The 20296-nt window shown below is 42.1% G+C and overlaps 1 protein-coding gene across 1 annotated transcript in view; it reads right to left on the bottom strand.

Moving 5' to 3' along the window:
• Positions 1–4242: 4242 nt before the first annotated feature.
• The window catches only part of Cth (cystathionine gamma-lyase), a 29901-nt gene continuing 13847 nt past the window's right edge, over positions 4243–20296 (bottom strand). The window contains exons 7-12 of the mRNA XM_028777574.1: positions 18280–18357; positions 16564–16716; positions 15376–15497; positions 13699–13751; positions 6422–6560; positions 4243–4816 (exon numbers count right to left, since the gene is read on the bottom strand). Coding sequence (XP_028633407.1) covers positions 4808–4816; positions 6422–6560; positions 13699–13751; positions 15376–15497; positions 16564–16716; positions 18280–18357 — 554 coding nt within the window. The 3' untranslated portion in view covers positions 4243–4807. The remainder of the gene's footprint in view (positions 4817–6421; positions 6561–13698; positions 13752–15375; positions 15498–16563; positions 16717–18279; positions 18358–20296) is intronic.

Genomic DNA, 20296 nt, shown 5'->3' with positions numbered 1-20296 from the left:
CAAGTGGTTTAGGACTTTTCTTCCCCTTTCTTTCTTCCTTTCTTTCCTTCTTTCTTTTTTCTTTCTTTGTTTTTCTTTTTCTTTTTTCCAAAAAGGGACGTTTGAGTGACATTTCTAGAAATCTGTAGGTTTGCTGCTAGAAGAGACAAAGGCCTAAAGCAAATTTCATTGTGTTGTAATTCTTGATTCTCAGCCCACAAAAAGCTCATTTTCTTTCCCACGAGTCCTAGGTTTCTGATACTGTGATAAAACTACAGGCCCAAAAGCAACCTGAAGAAGAAAGGTTTTGTTTTGCTTACAGTTCCACATCACAGTCCATCACTGAAGGAACTCAGGGAAAGAACTCAAGTTAGGAACCTGGAAGCAGGAAGTGAACCAGAGGCCATGGAAGAGTGCTGCTTACTGGCTTACTCGCCATTGCTTGGTCAGCTTGCCTTCTTTTCAAATCAGACCCACCTACACAGGGGTGGCACTGCCCACAGTGAGCTAGACCTTCCCACACCAATTATCAATCAAGAAAATGCATCACAGGCCTGTTGAGGTCTCTTCTCCTAGATGACTCTAGCTTGTGTCAGTGGACATAAAACTAACCAGTATCACCTCTCCATAGGTTTCCTTTTTTCTTGCCTTGCCTTTCCTAACTCCTTAAACTCTCTAGAAAATAAAATTACTTTTGCTGAAAAGAAACATTGTAGCAGGAAGCGAGGAATGTATTATATACCATGTATATATTATGTTTCATATACCACATTATATATTGTAACCAACACATCTCAGCCATGGCTGCTGTTTTAGACAGGCTTGGAGGAACTTGGTGTTAATGGTCACAGCAAAAAGCATTGCTTGTAGTGTGTTAATCAGGACACTATTAGACCGGTGCATGACTGCCCTTCCAAAAACAATTGCCCTCAGCTGTCCAGAGCTACTTTGCCTGGGAAGTCTCCTGTCACTCTCCTCCTTGACACTCTGTCCTCTTCCTTCTCTGATGCATTACTGCTCTTGGGCAATGGCTGTCCCGAGTGCTGATGTGCATTTATTTCAGAGACTACCTCTCCTAGGAGAAATCCAAAGCTAGACTCTGCTCTGTTGTTTCATTTAAAATGAAAAGTTCTTTGAATAAAACACACCTGTCTTAGAGTCCCAAGTCACCAGCCTATTTCTCCCCAGCTAGAAGTTGAGGGGATGATATTATAAGGCTCTGAGCACAGCCTAACTCTTGAAATTTCAGGAGTATAGCTTGCTAACCTGCTGAGGATCCTCTATGCTAGACTAAGGATGTCATGCTGAACAATGAAGAAAGGTCAGGAGACAGACCAGGGTTCTAGAGCAGTGATGTGGGATGGGCTGTGACCACTGAGAGCTTTAGATGAACTGTATTTGTAGGTGTGCGAACAACTGAGGGGTGTGAATGGTGAGGGGTGAAAATGAGGCCTGAATTATTTTTTCTAATTGAAGAAACTTACACAAAGTACCATAAAAAAATCGTAAAGAAGCCAGACTCTTTAATTTCCCAGCTGCACTTCATGCCTTGTTACAGGTACACTGGTCCAGGACAAGAATGCCAGCAATACCTGAGGCCTGCCATTGGATCAAATGTAATTATTTTGTAAGTGGATAAATATCAAACTGAATATGTTCATTTAAAAAAAAATAAGAAGAAAGGGAGAAAGAGAGCAACTTTTCTCCATCTTCAAATTTCTATTTAGAAACATGTAAATTTTTTATTACAGTAAATTTGTATGTGACAAATAAGAGTTCATCTTTGTGTCGGGCATGGTGGTGCATGCCTTTAGTCCCAGCACTCAGAGGCAGAGGAAGGTGGACCTCTGAGGTCAAGGCCAGCCTGGTCTACAGAGTGAGTTCAGGACAGTCGGTGCTAAGAATGATCTTATTGTTGCAGACTATTTTGTGTCTCCATAAAAAAATCAGGTCAGTTAAGAACCATTCTATTGTTTAAAAAGCACATTAATTTAGCCAGGTAGTGATGGTGCAGGCCTTTAATGTTAGCACTTGCGAAGCAGAGGCAAGTGAATCTCTGTAAGTTCGAGGCTAGCCTGGTCTTCAGAGCAAGTTTCAGGACAACCCGAGCTACACAGAGAAATCTTCTTGAGTCCACCTCTAGACAGGGCATCAAGTGAGGAATGGAGTTGCCATCCTGTAGTCAAAACTCTGACCCATAATTGTTCCTGTCTGAAAGAACTGCAGGGATGGAAATGGAGAGGAGCCTGAGGAAAAGAGGGTCCAGCAATAGCCCCAAAGTGGGATCCAGCTCAAGGGGAGGCCCCAAGGCCTGACACTATTACTGAGGCTATGGAGCACTCACAAAAAGGGACCTACCATGACTGCCCTCAGAAAGACCCAACAAGCAGCGGAAAAAGTCAGATGCAGATATTTGCACCCAAACAATGGACAGAAGCTGTTGACCCCTGTGGTCAGATTAGGGGAAAGCTGGAAGAAGCTGAGGAGGAGGGCAACCCTGTAGGAGGATCAGCAGCCTCAACTAATCTGGATCTCTGAGACCTCTCAAACACTGGACCACCAACCAGGCAGTATACACCAGCTGATGTGAGCCACCCCAACAGAGGACTACCAGGTCTGGGTTCAGTCAGAGAAGATGTACCTAACTCTCAAGAGACTGGAGGCTTCATGGAGTTTAGAGGTCTGGTGGGGTGGGAGTGTGGGAACATCCTCACAGAGACAGAGAGCGGGTAGGAGGTATGGGATGTGGAACAGTCAGACGGTGGACCAAGAGGGGGATAAAATCTGGAGTGTAAAAAAAAAAAAATCTTTTTCTCTCCATTGTTTATTCCTTGTGTTATCCTCACATCTCAGAACCAGCCTACTTAAAATTCCAAAACAACGGATCATTTTATATATTTTGCCTATAATAGAAGTCACTAGAAAACTTCTTGTTGTTGTTGTTTTAATGTATGAAGACTCAGGGCCACTGAGAAGCAAGAGGTGTTTCTTCCAGGAGTAAATATGAGGAAGAGATCAGGTGTACACACATAGGCATATTGAACATCTGAAGTCCTTAGTCTCCACAAGGACTCAAACACCTGAGTAAAAACACAGATGCCTTGGAGTACCAGTTCAAGACAGGCTCTGGCCTGCTGTCAGCTTTATCTATAAGATTTCAACAGTACAGGGAGGGTGCCTTGTACTGTATGCTGTATGGGACAATGCAGTGGAAAAAGAACCCTGGAAGTCTGACCTCAGCCCTCAGGGGGTGGGGAGAGTTTAAAAATAATATCATTACTTCAGTGTGAGCTGCTCCTGGATGGAGGCATAAGGCTACAGGTGACCTAAAGATGCCGATAAACTTTGTCCCTTCTCAGACTGAGGAATAGCATCTTCAGCATGGCTGTGATGGTTACTTAAGCATCAACCTCGGTTCTCAATTGTTTGGTTAACACCTGGCTAGATGCTGCTGTTAACATAAAGGATATTAACCCCGGCAATGGATTCCTTCCCCATCCAGTAGGCTTTATGACCAAAGATAGGTCTCCTTAAAAAAAAATTATTTTGCCTCAAATCCTCAACATCTAAACACTGACTGTTTCCAGTTTGCTGGAAAGTTCTGTAGATGTGAGACTCAATCTCTGTGATCCTGTGAGCCATACAGACATACCAAGCAGAGAAAGTACATGCACGCACATGTGTATGTGTGTGTGTGTGTATGTTATAAGGCTATTGTATGTTATACACACACACACACACACACACACACACACACACACACACACGGTTCTTTTAGTCTGTGCAACCCCCAACAATCACAATAATAGTTATTTAATTCTCCCAGAAATCCTGAGATACTAAACATACAATGGCTGTACCCTACATAAATGGTAAAAGTTGGGCCAATCTGCCCAGGAAATTAACCACACTATCTTCATTCTACAATGCAGCAAGCTAGACTGGGTTGTTTTGTTTTTTAGCAGAGTACGTGTAGAATTATTAAGGAAAAATAAGAAAAAAACTCTTGTTGAGGGAAAAGTACTGAAAAGATTCTGGTTTTAAACACACCTTTCTTTACCTTAGTAAATTATTATTTCAGATAAAACATAAAAAGTGTAAAAAGTACCATGTATATAATTTGTACCTAATCTGCAAATGTTAAACTTTAAAGATAAGAATTACTCAGTTACATTTATAAAAATCAATAGAATTTGAGGCCTGTAGAGCAGCCACTGGAAATGAAAAGGAACCCAGAAACAGCAAAGCAGTATCAGGACCAGGTACATTTGATAATTAAATTTATTTAAGAAAAATAACAAGTATCAAGTACAACCTTTATTCACTTGAATTTCACAGTAGGTATTCCAAATATTTGATTTTTGGTTTATGGTAATTATGTAAAAACCCCCACTTTCAATAATTTTTCAAAAAAACTCACAGTTGATTTAAGATCATTCATTTAATAATTTAACTTCATAAAAATGAATACTAAATTGTGACATTGTAAACATGATTAAAGTATATCTTAAGCTACCAAAGAAAGAAAAAAAGGGAAAAAAAGCAACATGATCCCCAAAACAGCACAACTCTCATTTCCTTGGACACAAATATAGCAAAATTACCAAAATGATACTAACAGAACAACCTGTTAGCTAGAAGATAAACAGAAGACAGTCCTTAAGGGGAGATCCCTGGAAGATTACAGCTGCAAAATCATTGGGGCCTTAGAACGTTCACTGTGAAGTTCTGCAGATGCTCCTTAACGGTCTGTCCAGTTATTCAGAAGATTCGACCCTTGGATGCTGCTCCTGATGGCAGCACTGGAATGCCAGCTTTGACTCGAACTTTAAGGGTGCTGTATCAACAGTGCACAGAAAAAGAATGTCAGTGATCTCCACATCCTACCCTGAGAGCCTGAGAACTCAGGCTGAGATTCGCACATTCACACATGCCAGCAAAGTGAGGACTCTAGAGGTGACAGTGAGGCTGCTTTTATATTTTTTTTGTTTAATTTTGGTGATGTGGGTCAGAATGGAACTGGGGATGGCTCTAGATGGGGGTTTATGGTGGGTGGATGAAGGAGTTGGAAGTCAGATGCCCTATACTGTGTAAACCCAAGGTGTTGGAAGGTAGTATAGATGATGTCAAAAGTGGTTCAGAACTCAATTATTGAATGTTCTCAGAGAGGCTAGGAGATGTTGGGTGGCTTGGAGTTCTTGCTTGCTTAGAGGGGTAAAGACCTGCTGATAAGCTGATCCTAGACTGAGGGGACAGTATGTCGGTCATCTTGTTACTCGGGGACTTGACAAGCACACTTACATAAGTATGGATCTCTGGTGAGGCCACTTTTTACAAACATGACACCCACTCTCACTACTAGGCACATGCTGGCTGAGAAATACTTAAATGCTCAGTACCTCAGGGAAGTGGAAATCAAAACTACTTCGAGATTTCATTTTATATGATATTAGCCAAAGAAGTGGATACACACCCTTATCCCTAAACCCAGAAGCTAGCTCCATTTGATAGCCACTTGCTAATGGAAAATTAGTTTTCTCTATGAGAGTGTCATTAGGGAAACAAGTAACTATTTTTTAACCTTACAGGTCCTTTGCATATATATTACGCCTTCCAGTTTGAGGTTTCATGGGATTCCTATTTGGCAAATGAGTGTGTTACTGTGTCTACATGCATTTCTAGTCCCTTTTCTTTGACTCTTTTTTTTCTTTTTTGGTTGTTTTGTCACATTCTGACTTGTTTCATTTGATTTATTTTATTTTATTTTATTTTACTTTTAGTCCTTAGATGCCTGATTAATTTTTAACAAATGACAGAAAGATCCAATTTGAGGGGAGATGGGGTGAACTGGAAGGAGTAGGAGGTCAGGAAACTATAACTAGAATATATGATATGAAAAAAATCCATTTAAAAAAAAAGATTAGTAGATGTTGGGAGCCGACTCCTAGCCGAAAGTGGCTATCATCTTTGCAGCCATCTCGAGCCGTATACCCTGACAAGAGACTTGTTTTCAACAGCCTACAACAGCTGAGCACACTCTGATAAACATCTTGTTTTTCTCACATATCTTGTTTTGCTGTTTAGTGCCACCCACACCTAGGCCCACGTGGTCTCCTCACTGCTAGCTAGATGCCCGTGATAGCCCGGCTGCAAGGCACATGACGTAGTGCCTTCAGCTGTGCTTCTCCATGAGGGCAAGGCATGTGGTAAAGGCTATAAATACCCAGGATTTCCTGTCAATAAACAGACTTGATCAGACTCCCTGTCTTGTCTCCATTCTTCACATCTCCATCTCCACTCTCTCTCTTGCTAGACCCTGACCCGTGGACCGGAGCAGTAGAATGGGCCGTGACAAAGTGCCCCCCCCCCCCGAACGTGAGGCAGCTCGGGCAGCTACAAGTAAACACATGCATACACACACATGCACACACACAAAACTCACCGCTGCCTTCAAGGCTTGACCCAGGTCTTCGAGAAGGTCCTCTTCATCCTCTAGGCCCACGGAAAGTCGGATCAGTGTGTCACTGATCCCGACGGCAGCTCTGTCCTTCTCAGGCACGGAGGCATGGGTCATGATTGCTCTGGAAGAAAATGTGAGCAGATTCTGTGGTTGGACTGTGGCAGTGGAGGAATTTTCCTGGCTCAATATCAAGTTATCTCTAGTTCTTTCTGCTCCTATTTTGTCAAACTTGCCTCTTCTTGTCATGATTTTAAATGAAAACTGGGACTTCTTATTGACACTACTTACATGTCATAAAAATGAGCTGAACACAGCAGTCTGGTACCCAGGCAGGGGAGAGAACAGCAACCTGTGGATTTGACCACCTGACGGAATAAGGCTTTGCTGAGACCAAAGTGCTCTTAGGATGCTCTTTACGATAAACATCCTTCTGAGGCAGATCAGTGATAGACAATCCCAGACCTCTACCAGCGAGCAGCAGGCAACAGAAATTTTAGTCAGGACCCAAGGAAGAAAGGCCTGAAGGATTTTCCAAACTAGAAGCTAATCATCCTCAACGGATGTAAAAATCAGGCTCCCGCTGCATCATGGGAGCCCATTCGGTCATACACTGTAGGGAGAACCTGGGAGAAATGAGGTATTCTTCTTATTTTAGAGGATTAAGGAGGCAATGAAGAAAAGCAGACTAACCAACCCAAGAAGTCCAGGCAAGAAGGTTGTGGAAGGTCAAAGGAGGGTCTGAGTAGACTGAGAACCATGCAGAGGGGGCTCAGCTCAGTCACACATAAATCCAATGTGTGTACTGCTGCCAGTATGCTTCTTTCCCTGCGCCCTTCAAGCGAACCAACAACCCTATTCTTTTGTTGCTCTAAGGAAGATTTTTTTTTAATTTAATTTTTATGTATGTGTAGATGATTGGTGGGAGGAGCATAGGATGTGTGAGGAGGTTGGAGGACAACTTTGTGGAGTCAGTTCTCTTCTTCAACATTCACATGGGTTCTGGGATTGAACTCAGGTTGCCAGTCTTACGCAGCAAGTGTCTTTATCTGCTGAGCCATCTTGCTGGACCCTCTAAGAAACTTCCAGGTTGTTGTTTTTGGTTTTGGCACAAAACCAAAAGATGGAACTACAGTTGAGAAATGCCTGCATAAGATTGGCCTGGAGGCGAGCTGATGGGGAGTTTTCTTAATGAATGGGCTGGGCCCACCCACAATCATTAATTAAGAGGTGCCACCCCAGGGCAAGAGGTCATGAGACATAAGACAGAAAGCCGAGGAAGCCATGGGAAACAAGTCAATAAGCAGTACTCCTCCATGGCCTCTCCATCAGCTCCTGCCTCAAGGTTTCTGTCCTGAATCATTCAGTGATGGAGGTGTGACCTGGGAGTTGTAAAGAAAGATATACTCTTTTCTTCCCAAGTTGTTCTTGGACATGTATTTATCATAGCAACAAAAATCCTAAGGCAGGAAGTTTCAACACACTAACATCCTTCTGAAAATGCTCTGTCCCAGCAGGTTCTTTCTTCCCTAAGGGAGCAGGCGCAGGTCCAAACAGTCCTGGGCCTCAGAGAGTAATACTCTTAGGAATGAATAATATTCCAGGGCCAACAGATGTCTCAACAGGTAGAGACCATGAACCGGACGGTCTGAATTCCACCTCCAGAATATACAATGTTGTCTTCTGATCACATGCATGCCTTGGCACACATGTCCCCTCCCCCACACACATATCGGGCTTGCACACACAACAGTAACAAAAATTAAGAAAAACATCCCTTCGAGGGCTGGAGTGGCACAGGTTTTTAATCGTAGTTCTGGGAGGTAGAAGCAGGCAGGTATCTGTGAACTGGAGGCTGCCTGGTCTTCACAGTAAGTTTGAGGACTGGCAGAATTACATAGTGAGTCCCTGTCTCAGAACAAGCAAACAAACACCCCAAAACCAACCAAGTCCTTGCATTCCCTTTCAAGGTAACCTGAGCTTTTGAAGCCCTAGCTGTCCTGAACTCACTATGTATCAGGTTGGCCTCAAACTCACAGAACCTGTTTTCACCTCCAGAGTGTTGGGATTAAAAGTATGTAATACCAGGCTTACCATTGTTTTTTTTTTTTTAAATTAAAGAAATGTACTGTTGATTTTTTATAATAAAATAAGACATAATAAGATAAAACAAAAATTAACACAGAGCAGAACAAAATAAACAAAGAGAAGGAAAAGAGTCCAAGAGATGACATAGAAAACAGAAATCTACTCATTTGCACACTCAGGAACCCCATAAACACACTAAACTGAAACACACCACACACACACACACCACACACACACACACACATACACATACACACACACACAAAGGACCTGTAGGGTAAAAAGAGAAGGAAAAATATATAAATAAAATAATAATTATTTTTGAAAAGGTACCTTTTTTTTTTTTTAAAGGAAACACTTGGCACAACTTTACGAGACAAGGAACCTCTGAAGATGCTACTGAACTTTTCTGTTGGCCATCTACTGGTTTTTAAATCATCTACATTACTTTTTATTTTTTATTTTTTTTTTAAGATTTATTTATTTTACTTATGAGTACACTGTAGCTGTCTTCAGACATACCAGAAGAGGGCGTTGAATCTCATTATGGATGGCTATGAGCCACCATGTGGTTGCTGGGATTTGAACTCAGAACCTCTGGAAGAGCAGTCAGTGCTCTTAACCATTGAGCCATCTCTCCATTACTTTTTAAATGTGTAGAAATTTCATGTAGCTTCTATCTTTAAAGTATTTCATAAGCATCAGTTAAAGTATGTAAACTTATTTTAATTAGAGTAGTAAACTTATTTTAATTAAAGTATGTAAACTTATTTAAATTTAATTTTAAATGCACACTGTGAGAGTTCAGAAGGTCAAATCTTCATGGACTGAGGACCACGGAAGGGAGACTTAGCTCTACTTAGTCCCAATACATGAGACAAAGCATAAAACCTAAGTAGAGAAAAGAAAAGAGGAGGAAGGGGTGAGAAGGAGGTAGGGAGGTAGAGAGAAAGGGAAGGGGAGAGGAAAGGAGGAAAGGAATGTAACAGGTGACTAAAGTAATCCTAGTGATAGACTTATTACTATGTTATAACATGAGCTAGGACATTAACTCAGCCATTTCCCCGACACTCTCTAAATTGAGATTAAGAAAGAATAATGTCCTGAGAAGTTTTATGCCAACTTGACACAAGCTACAGTCATCTTAAAGGAGGGAAACTCAATTCAGAAAGTGCCTCTATGAGATCCAATCTGTAGGGCATTTCCTTAATTAGTGATTGATGGAGGAGGACCCAGCCCATTGTGGGTGGTGCCATCCCTGGGCTGGTTGTACTGGGTTCTATAAGAAAGCAGGCTGAGTAAGCCAGGAGGAGGAAACCAGTAAGCAGCACCCTCCATGGCCTCTGCATCAGCCTCTGCCTCCAGATTCCTGCTCTGTTTGAGTTCCTGTCCTGACTTCCTTCAGGTATGAACTATTATGTGGACGTGTAAGCCAAACAAACTTCCTTTCCAACTTGCTTTTGGTCATGGTGTTTCATTGCAGCAATGGAAACACTGACTAATATCCTAACACTGTATGTAGTGTTTCTAAGGCTACCGAGTTAACATATGGTATCTGGCTGGGAGGCTAACCTAGTGTGCAGACTCTGATTCCTCTCCTGCGTATTGCAGAGCTGTTCCAGTAACAACAACACGGGGAAGCCCAGAATGAAGGGTGATCAAGCAGTCAAGCCCTGACCTAAATTCATGTATCCATACTCTTAAACCCAATCCCTAATAAGTCAGGAAATATTTATTTAAAGAGAAAGCCTTAAAGCAATAAACATTATCTTCTGTGAGGAACAAACTGATTGCACGTGAGTGTGCTCTCTTGTGCATGCACAACCTCTCTCACACATTTCCCTGATTGCACACATGAGAGTGCCTTTTGTGCATCCACACCTTCTCTCAGGCATCTTCCTGAAAACTGGGGAAGAGCCATGCCATCTAGTGTATTTCAAACCTGACTTAGGTCTATTTCTTTACATTTCTGACTCTCCTTACAATTGTAAACGGGAAATACGTCTACATGTCTGGAAGCACTTTAATACTGAGCTTCCGAGACACAGTCATTGATGAATGTGTACAAAACTAACACAAAAACATCTCATGAGAGCTAAGTATGGTGGTGCACACGTGCAAGCCAAGCATTTGGAGTTAGATACAAAAGGGTCAGTCATTTAATGTCATCCCTGGCTACAGGACAAATTTGAGAACAAACTGAGCTGTGTGTCCCACATCAAAAAAATAAAAACAAATCAATTAACCATAATCATGTTCATTGATAACAAGTAAACACTAAAAAGCAGTGATGCCATGTTCCTTTGGTCACAGATGTAATAAACAGTCACGTTGCTTGGGACTCCAAAAGGATAGACCAACAGTCAGCAGTAACTAATATTAAACCTATCCTATACATGCAGATGTACTGCAGGAATTGGCAGAATGTATCAGAGGTTGCTGCACTATTATGTGCACACACATTGGAGGCTGAGGTTCACCTCAGTCCATCTCCAACAATGAATCTGGAGTAGCAGAAGCCATGGAGGAAAGGCAGGAAAGGCTGTGGCAAGCGAGTATGGAGACGGCCCACCATTTTGCATTGCTGCAATGGGTGAATCCCAGAAAGGCCCAGCCCCAGGAACTTCCTCCCAGGATTGCTTATTGCTGCTGCTGAGCCTTCTCATGGTCATTGCTGTATCCTCATTTCTCTGACATGATGGGATTGGGCAGAGAAAGACCCCTTCTGCCTATAGTCTGTTACAATTGATTCCTGGGCATTAGCTCACCCTATTGGGCAAATTTGTTGCAGATCAATATGAAGATGAACTTTCATGAAATAATGCTGTTTAGATGAATTGATGATTTTATAATTTCTGATAATGATTTTATAGAACTCCAGAACTGACTCAAGTAATTTTAGGCTGCCTGTAGAATAAAAAGCTGCAAATAGAGTTTTGTGTTGTGATCTCATTGCACTAGGAAAAGAAAGTAGGCTTGGAACAAATTTACTGTCAAGGAAAACACTCCTTCTAGATTAGAACTGAAGTCAGTAATCTCTGTAACTAAAGGTCATAAACCAGGAATGGGCAATTTATTATAGGTGCAAGGACAAAAAATAAATGATTGACTAGTTTATCCATATAAGACTTCAAAATAACAAGACACAAGACAGATGATTTGCCTCTTGACAAAAACCTTGCTAACTTATGACATAAAAACTATTGCTATAAACTTATAATGAATTCGTGGAGCTAAGAATGTTTAGTCAGATATGACACTTCGTGGAAAGACATGTAAACAATTATGCTGTAATTCCATAAACCTTACCAACCTATGACATGAACTATTGCTTTAAACTTACTATGAACTTATGGAATGTAAAAGTGTTTAGAAAACCATGTAGTCAATTATCCTGCTATAACGATTCTACCTGATAATTGCTTTTATGGCTATGAGGTAATTTTTTTATATAGACAACTTTTGTCTGAGAAGGTAAAAAAGCCTGAAGGAAAAAAGTAGAGGTAGAGCCTTTTCTGCTTCACCCAGATTGTGCGTGTGTGTGTGTGTGTGTGTGTGTGTGTGTGTGATTTTTTTCTTTCCCTTTCTCTCTGGCTGGCCCCTAAAGAGTTAAGAATTCTGAGCTTCTCTCATAGAGAAGTGCCAGCCCAAGTAATTTTCTTTTCCTAATCCCCTGCTGCTATCAGCAGGAGTCAATTGCCAGAAGCCATCAACTCTGGCCCCAGAAGAGCCAAAGAGAGCCAAGAGCTAACAGCTTTTGGTCTGTCTGATGCTACATCCCACCTCAGTTTACCTGGGTATCAAAGCCATTTTTGACATTTTGGAGCTCACTGATGTCACTTCATTGGCTAACCAGCAAGCCTTTGACATCTCCCTCTCTCCTTCTCCCCACCCCTGGGATTACAGGCATGCCCCTCTATGTCCATCTTTTTACATGGCTACCAGGAAGCCAAGTTCAAGTCCTTGTGCTCGTGTTGCAAGCATTTGACCTCCTGACCAATTACCCCACTCCCAACCCATGCTATATCTGAAGCAACGCCTCGGGAATGAATTTGCTGTGTATTCCTGAACCTATCAGCCAAGCTTGCTGGGTCTGTCTCCCTGTCTGTAATGTAAGCCTCTTCTCTAAAATCCTCTGGCTAATACCTGGGTTATGGGGGCTATGGAATGTCAGATGAGTTTGAGTATATCTATTCAGATAGAACAACATCATCAAGGACAACATACTAAGAACATAAGTGGGTTTACCAGTATAGTCAGACCCTCCTCTGATTACACTGGGCACAGGAAATACTTTCTATTCTCCAGGGAATCTTGACAACTTTTCTGAGGTAAAGTCTCCAACCTCCCTTCCAAGGCCCAATAGAGAGAACAACAGCATCGGACATAGTTACTTCTCTCTCTGGCAGGACTGGGAAAGAGGCAGCATTTGAGAAGGGCATTGTTCCCTCCTTTACCTTGTCTCCACAGGCTTAGGACTTGGGAGATGGCATATGCCTGTAGTCCCCACCCTCAGGAAGCTAAGGCATATGAATGAACAAACCTGACTCTGGCTGTGAATAAAAATCTGGAAGGAGTCTGTGCCTACAGAGACTGATGGACTGATTAGAATTCAATACTGTGGAAAGATTGGAATTTTGTAGGATCAGATACTAATTACTTTATCTTGGACTAGTTTATCTCGGGCCTTCTGGAATAGCAATTCCTTGACCCACTCTATATCTGAACATCTTGTGATGGTAATAAATAAGACCTCTTAGAAGCTATTAAGTTAGCAGAACACTAGCTTCCAACAATCCAAGATTAAGAGTATCATCAATAGCATTTGGGGACTATAAAATGGCTCTCACCATCTCACTGTACCAACCAATGTATCTTAAACTTGTCTTGATTTATAACTTTCTTTGTTGTGTAAAACTATAAAAAACCCTGTGAAACTGCCTCCACATTGGAACATGGAATTTGTGTTAACTTAATCTGTGTTCCTGGGTCTGTGGTCTTATTCCCTTGAAGATGACAGCTGTGGTTTTACGTTAACAAGTGAGAGACGTACTCAGCCAAGTGCAGCAGCTTAGCAGGAGACATAAAGATATCAAGGTAAAACAATCAACAATTAAAAATAAAGACTAAATAAGTGAGATGCAATAATGACAGAGAAACAGGAGAATACTTACGGGAGCTCAGCCAGACTCTCATATCCTCCCAGGCTCTCAGCCAGAGCAAACACCTAGCAAAGAAAACAGGAATTTAGAACAGCTGGTAATAGTGCTAAAATCTGAAAATGAATGTTTTTGATGAAATTTCTGTTCCAGAAGGAATGAAAAGTGATAGTAACTATGAATAAATCAAGAATCAGGCAAGATACTAAGAAAAAAGTCATATTAAAGCCTAAGACAATGATTTCGACAATTAGATGTACTGTCTTCAAGCCTTTAAAACAATGAAAGTTTCTGGTCTTTGAAGCTGGGACTGTCATTCTATCACTCAGGAGACAGAGGAGGAGGATCTCTGTGAGTTCAAGGCCACCCTGGACAACATAGTGAGACCTTATCTCTGTGAACTTTACATGTTGAGGGCTATAGCTAAGTGGAGGTGCTTGCCTGGCATGTCCAGGATCCTGAGTTTCATCTCAGCACTACAAAAATCAATGAATCAACAATAAACTGACCAAAGTGAGCCTTCTGCATCATCCTTGTTTAGACAATACTTAAAAAAATCTACACATATCAAATATGCTTAAGATAGATGTTGGCTGTAGTACCACCCAGGAGGCAGAGACAGAAGAATAGATGTAAGTTCAGGGCCAGCTGGGGCTACACAGCAAGTGCTTAGGGTTCTAGACTATGGAATGAGTGAGTCTTAAGAAAAGCAACAAATATATACATATTACACTTAAATTAACACCTGCTTTAACTGCCTATGGAGAAGACTTCCATAGTCCATGGTTCTCTTGGTTTGCACATGGTCTTTCCCAAGGTTGGCCAAGTGATGTGACGAGGGGCAGGTCCTGCAGAATGACAGCTCTAAGAGTGTAAATATTGGGTGCCACTGAGTCATGCTCATCAAATTAATGGTGCCTGGAAAGCCTAAACCCTCTGTCCTCTTGCTCCCACATGCTCTTTTTACCTCTGACAGGAGATTTGGTCCCTTCAGCCACCAGAACTATACCCTGAGTGACCTACCTGGTTTGGGTGAGCCTGGTCCTACCAAAGCTCATGGGTTAGAGTAGAGGTGATATACCTTTAAGAAGTGGGGCTTGAGGCAAGGCTTTGAGGTCACTGAGGAGAGAACTAACCAGGATACTGCCAGGTGCCATCAGAACAAGCCTGCTCCGAGTTGTCAAAGGCCTTCCTGACTGGTGACTGTTCTCACTCCCACACATTTGCCACCAGAACTTAAGGAAGGAGCCACCTAACTCTGAACTTATGCTTTTGGACTTGAACAGCCAGTGAAGTAAACTTTTATTTATAAAGTAGCCTGTCTGTGGAATTTTGTAATAGAAATGAGAAGAAAAAAAAAAAGAAATGCTGATATATCCAGTCTTGGGTATTATGCCATGCAATAAGAACTAAGACTGTGTTACAGCACCATAAAATTCACTCCAGATTCTTACTGTGGCCTAGCCTCGTGTCTCAGACTTACAGGATCACATGACCCTTCTGCCGCCATATCCCAAGTGGCTAGAACTACTTAGTTTAATTTTATTAAATGTCTGAAGTTAATCTTAGAGACAGATTTCAGCCAGGAGAGCTTTGCTTGGTCTTATGGGAGTGACCTGCAGGCAGAAAGCCTGGGAGTGAGTGTGAGCTGCTGAAAGGAAGTCTTAGAGGAAAGTCCAGTCTTGAGCTCACCTTTAGACTTTTGAGGAAGGTCTTGGCATGCTGCAGAGCACCCTTGATATAGAAAGTGACCATCCCTGGGCAGCCGGTGCACTGGCGTTTGGCCAGCTCATGCTGAGGGTGAGAGGGTAGCCCTGCAACCACAGAGCACAAAAATTTATTCTAGAGCCACACATACAACTTCAAAGGAGCAAGTTCACTGACCCCTAAGTCTATTGAAAGTAAGTCTGACAATGGGGTAGTGCAGGTCTTTCTCCCCTGTCCAGTACTGTAGACATGTCTTCTACATCCTCCCATGCCATGCTCATGTCTCTTCTCTTGACTCCATCAGCCTGTGCTCCTCTCATTCAAGATCTCTGCAGGTCTGGACTCTCTTGTTAATCACAACCTTTTGTAATTCCTTAATTAGCGTATTTTAGAAACATGACTATCTTCATGAGTGCAAATTTATTCATTTTATTAATATTACATTCGTATTCCTAGGAGAAATCCATGCCCAACAGTTGTTGGATGCCTCTGGAAATACTTGACCATGAACGTCAAACAAGTGCTATCCACTCCCTGGGGCATAGATCAGAGCCCTTCTTTCTCCCTGTATCCGAAATATACCCCAGCAAGCAGGGTTTACCAAATGACAGGTGGAGATCTGAGCTCCTATACATTTCTACTTGGGCTTACCCAATTTCCTTGAAGACAAAAATCTTAACTACCTGTACTCATATCCATCCTGTGGCCACAGGATCTAAGAACAAGGCTGCATAAGCCCATGGTAGCTTACCTGCTAACATAAACTCAAGGGGAAACTGAGCCTGTGGATCCACCTGTAAAGGGCCTGAGGAGAATTCTGGTATGTCAAGTCTTACTGGGACAATGTTATGTCAGATTATAGTAAGAGCTAGTGTTGAACAAGTGACTGGCAGGGCCATCATCCAATTAACCAGAATTATCCTGTGATGGGATATACACAAGCTTCAGATGCAGAAGCATTTCGCATGTGAAGCTGTTCTTAACACCTGCCATTCGTTGCCTTCAGACCAACATCTTGTCTATCCACGTCCCACCATGCTCATTCCAGAGCCTGACACAGAATGACAATAACCAATGAACAATGTAAAATTACACAAAAACAGAAACTCAGGAAGAATGACCCACATAAAGTCTTAATCTAAACAGAGATGCTGAGAACTCAGGTTGACATACCAGGATAAATAACCTTCTCTACCCGGGGATTGGACTCCAGGAAACGGGCTACTGCCATCCCATTCTTGAAATGCTTTTCCATCCGGATCTGCAGTGTCTTCAGGCCTCGGCAGCAGAGGTAACAATCAAAAGGAGAAGGAACTGCCCCGAGTGCTAGAAAACAAAGCTTGGATTAGCTTGGAGGAACCATGGGGCTTAAGGAATCCTATGGTTCCTCTTTTTCAATAGAGTGACTCAGAAAAATCTAACTATGAAAAAGATCAACGTTTGTGTTTTAAGGAGTTGCTATGTTAAGCTGGAAGCATTGAACAGAACCAACACTGCACTGAGGGAAATGTGCTTTAACATAGAGACATGGATAGCAAGGTGAGGCTTTCAGCCCGGAGTAGACGGTCCTTTATGATTCAGTGATAAGATCTTCTGCATAGTATGGCCCTCACATCATTGAGATACACCACGGTTCTTTATGATTCAATGGCATGACACCTCAGATAGTGTGGGCCTTCACATCTTTGGGATGCATGACAGAGAAAAACCTGCAGTGTGCTCGTGACTACTGTTACACAATCTACTGACTAACAATATACCTTATTTCTGCTCTTAAAGATTTTATTTTTGTTTGTGCATGTGAGTGCAGTACCTAAAGAGGACGGCCAGGAGAAAGTCAGACTGCCAGAGCTGGAGTTACCGGGCCTAGGGAACCTGACATGTGGTACTGGGAACCACATGCAAGGAACAGCTCCTGCTCTTAGCTGAAGAGTTATCTCATTCCTATTTATTTATCAAGCAGTCAGTCAACTCCCCTCCTCAACCCCTTTACTTATTTTAGGAGTGATTTCTAGAAGAGTATTTTAATTTCTTATTACGTCTGACTCTTATCTGCCAGAGTATAATGATCACCTATACTCAAGGTAAACTGAACCAACTACCAGGAATGGTATTTAATGTATACAACAATGAATACTACTCAGTGAGTGCTACTCAAACCTAGCCACCATTCCATGTACTTTTGTAATGAACCAACATTTCAATGTTTAAAATAATACACTGAGTCTTAAAAATTCACTTGGGTTTCAACAATTTTTTTGAGCAAATAAAAATATTCACTCCTTAAATGAGGTACAAAGGTCATGAAATCTTGCTGGGCTCTGACTCTATTTATTTCTTTATTTATTTGAGACAGGGACTCTCACTTTATAGCCCTGACTAACTTGAACCTCACTATAGCTTGCTATGTTATAACTGTTTATTTGTTTGTTTATAAGAGGCAAGGTCTCACTTTCTGAGACCTCACTGTGTTAGAACTCACTATGTAGACCAGGCTAGCCTCGAATTCACAGAAACCTTCTTGCCTATCAAGTATTAGGTGTAACTCTTTCCTTTCTCTCTCTCTAAATGTGTTACAATATTTTGTGGAAGTACAAATATCCAGTGGCATAACAAGAATCCAGACTTAGAGAGCTGCAGAGATGGCCCAGCATCCAAGAGTGCTTGCTGTACAAGACCAAGGGATGGGATCTCTGTACCCAAGTAGGGAGCTGTATATGGACTATGTTCACCTGTAATGCCAGTGCTGTGCTTGAGCAGAGACAAGAGGATCCCTGGGGCTTAGCTAAAGGTTTAAGGGGTGACCCTGCCTCTCTAAGAATTAAAGCAGAAGGTGTCCTGCACATACACATCACACACACAAAGAGACCCAGGTTTTTGACCACTTACAATTCTGCAGGAAACGAAGTCGGTTATTGAGGTCATCAGAATTAACAGACACTAAGCCCATGAGCACATCGCTGTGGCCTAGAAAAAGACAAGAATGTCACCATCAGCAACAACTCATGTTTATTTCATAATTTCCAAACGGTCAGGAGTCATCTAGGATAGGCTAAGGCTAGCAGGTGGCCTTCCTGGAAGAGGCCCATCACCTTTGCATGGCTTACAATGGGTGAACTCTGAGAGGTAAGGTCCCAAGAGATCTCATCCCAGGATTGCTTCTCGTAGTTGATATCCCTTTCCTATCACTATTACATAGTTTAATGATTCCTGGGCATCAGTCCACACTATTGGGCAAATTTCCTGCAGAGAAACACGAAGGTGAACTTTCATGAGTTAACACTGTTTTGATGAATTAATGATTTTATAGTATTCCTGATTTGATTCAAATAATTTTAGAAAGAAACGCTTAAGAGATGGTTTTTAGTTGTTCTGCTAGAAAGATGTAATAAAGTTAATATTGAGAATAGAATGTTCCCATTCCTCATAAATAGTAAGTAAAGGCTTCATAATAAGAAATACAATGAGTTTTCATAATTACACTAAAAAAGAGGCTTGGGGGAAATTTATGCTCAAGGAAAAACCCTGAGGTCCAAGGATGAAGCCACAGGTGTGCACTATGATAAAGCAAAGCCCTGTAAAACTGTTGCTTTGAACTTATGAGCTTGCAGTATGAAACATTGCTTTGAAATTCATATTGATACCTTTCCATAACTCCCCTTTCATGTAACATTTTATCTATGAGATAATTCTTTCTTAGAGAACTTTTTGTCTAAAAGGTATAAAAAGGCTGACACCAATAAAGAAAGGCAGTGCAGCACACACATTTCCCAGTGTGTATGTTGTTTATGTGAGAAAAGAAGTCCCTTTTTTAATTAATTTATATTTATTTATTTATTTATTTATTTATTTATTTATTTTGGTTTTTCAAGACAGAGTTTCTCTATGTAGCCCTCGCTGTCCTGGAACTCACTCCGTAGACCAGGCTGGCCTCAAACTCAGAAATCTGCCTGCCTCTGCCTCCTAAGTGCTGGGATTAAAGACGTGTGCCACCACTACCAAGCTTAATTAATTTTTTCATTGGATATTTTATTTACATTTCAGATGTTATCCTCTTTCCCCATTTCCCCCGACCCAGAAACCCCCTATCCCATCCCCCCTCCTCCTGCTTTTATGAGGATGTGCCCCCACCCACCCACTCCCACCTCCCCACCCTCTAATTCCCCCACACTGAGGCATCCAGCCTTCACTGGACCAGGGATCTCCTCTCCAACCTATGCCCAACAAGGCCATCCTCCCCTACATATGCAGCTGGAGCCATAGTACCTTCCTTATGTGTTCCCAGGCTGGTGGTTTAGACCCTGGGAGCTCTCGTTGGTTGGTATTGTTACTCTTCCCATGGGGCCGCAAACCCTTTCAGCTCCTTCAGTCTTCTCTCTAACTTCTCCATTGGGAACCCCATGATCAGTTCAATGGTTAGCAGCAAGCGCCCACCTCTGTATATGTCAGGCTCTGGCATTGCCTCTAAGGCTACAGCTATGTCAGACTCCTGTCAAGCATGGACTTCCTGGCATCCACATCAGCGTCTACCTTTGGTGACTGCACATGGGATGGATACCCAGGTGGAACAGTCTCCAGATGGCCCCTCCTTCAGTTTCTGTCCCATACTTTGTCCCCATATTTGTTCCCATGAGTATTCTGTTACTCTGTCTAAGAAGGACCGAAGCACCCACACTTTGGTCTTCCTTCTTCATGAGCTTCATGTGGTCTGTGAGTTGTGTCTTGGGTATTCCAAGCTTCTTTCCTTTTCTTTTCTCTTTGGTTCAAAAAGAGTTAACAAGCTCCAAGCCTCTTACCTGGCCAGCAAGAGTCTCCTGGCTGACTCACCTGGCAGAGAGAGAGAGAGAGAGAGAGAGAGAGAGAGAGAGAGAGGGAGAGGGAGAGGGAGAGGGAGAGGGAGAGGGAG

Source organism: Grammomys surdaster, unplaced genomic scaffold (assembly GCF_004785775.1).
Source record: "Grammomys surdaster isolate TR1022 unplaced genomic scaffold, NIH_TR_1.0 311, whole genome shotgun sequence".
Taxonomy (NCBI): Eukaryota; Metazoa; Chordata; class Mammalia; order Rodentia; family Muridae; genus Grammomys; species Grammomys surdaster.
Note: the sequence above shows the minus strand (reverse complement) of the source record. Positions and strands in the feature narration are given on the sequence as shown.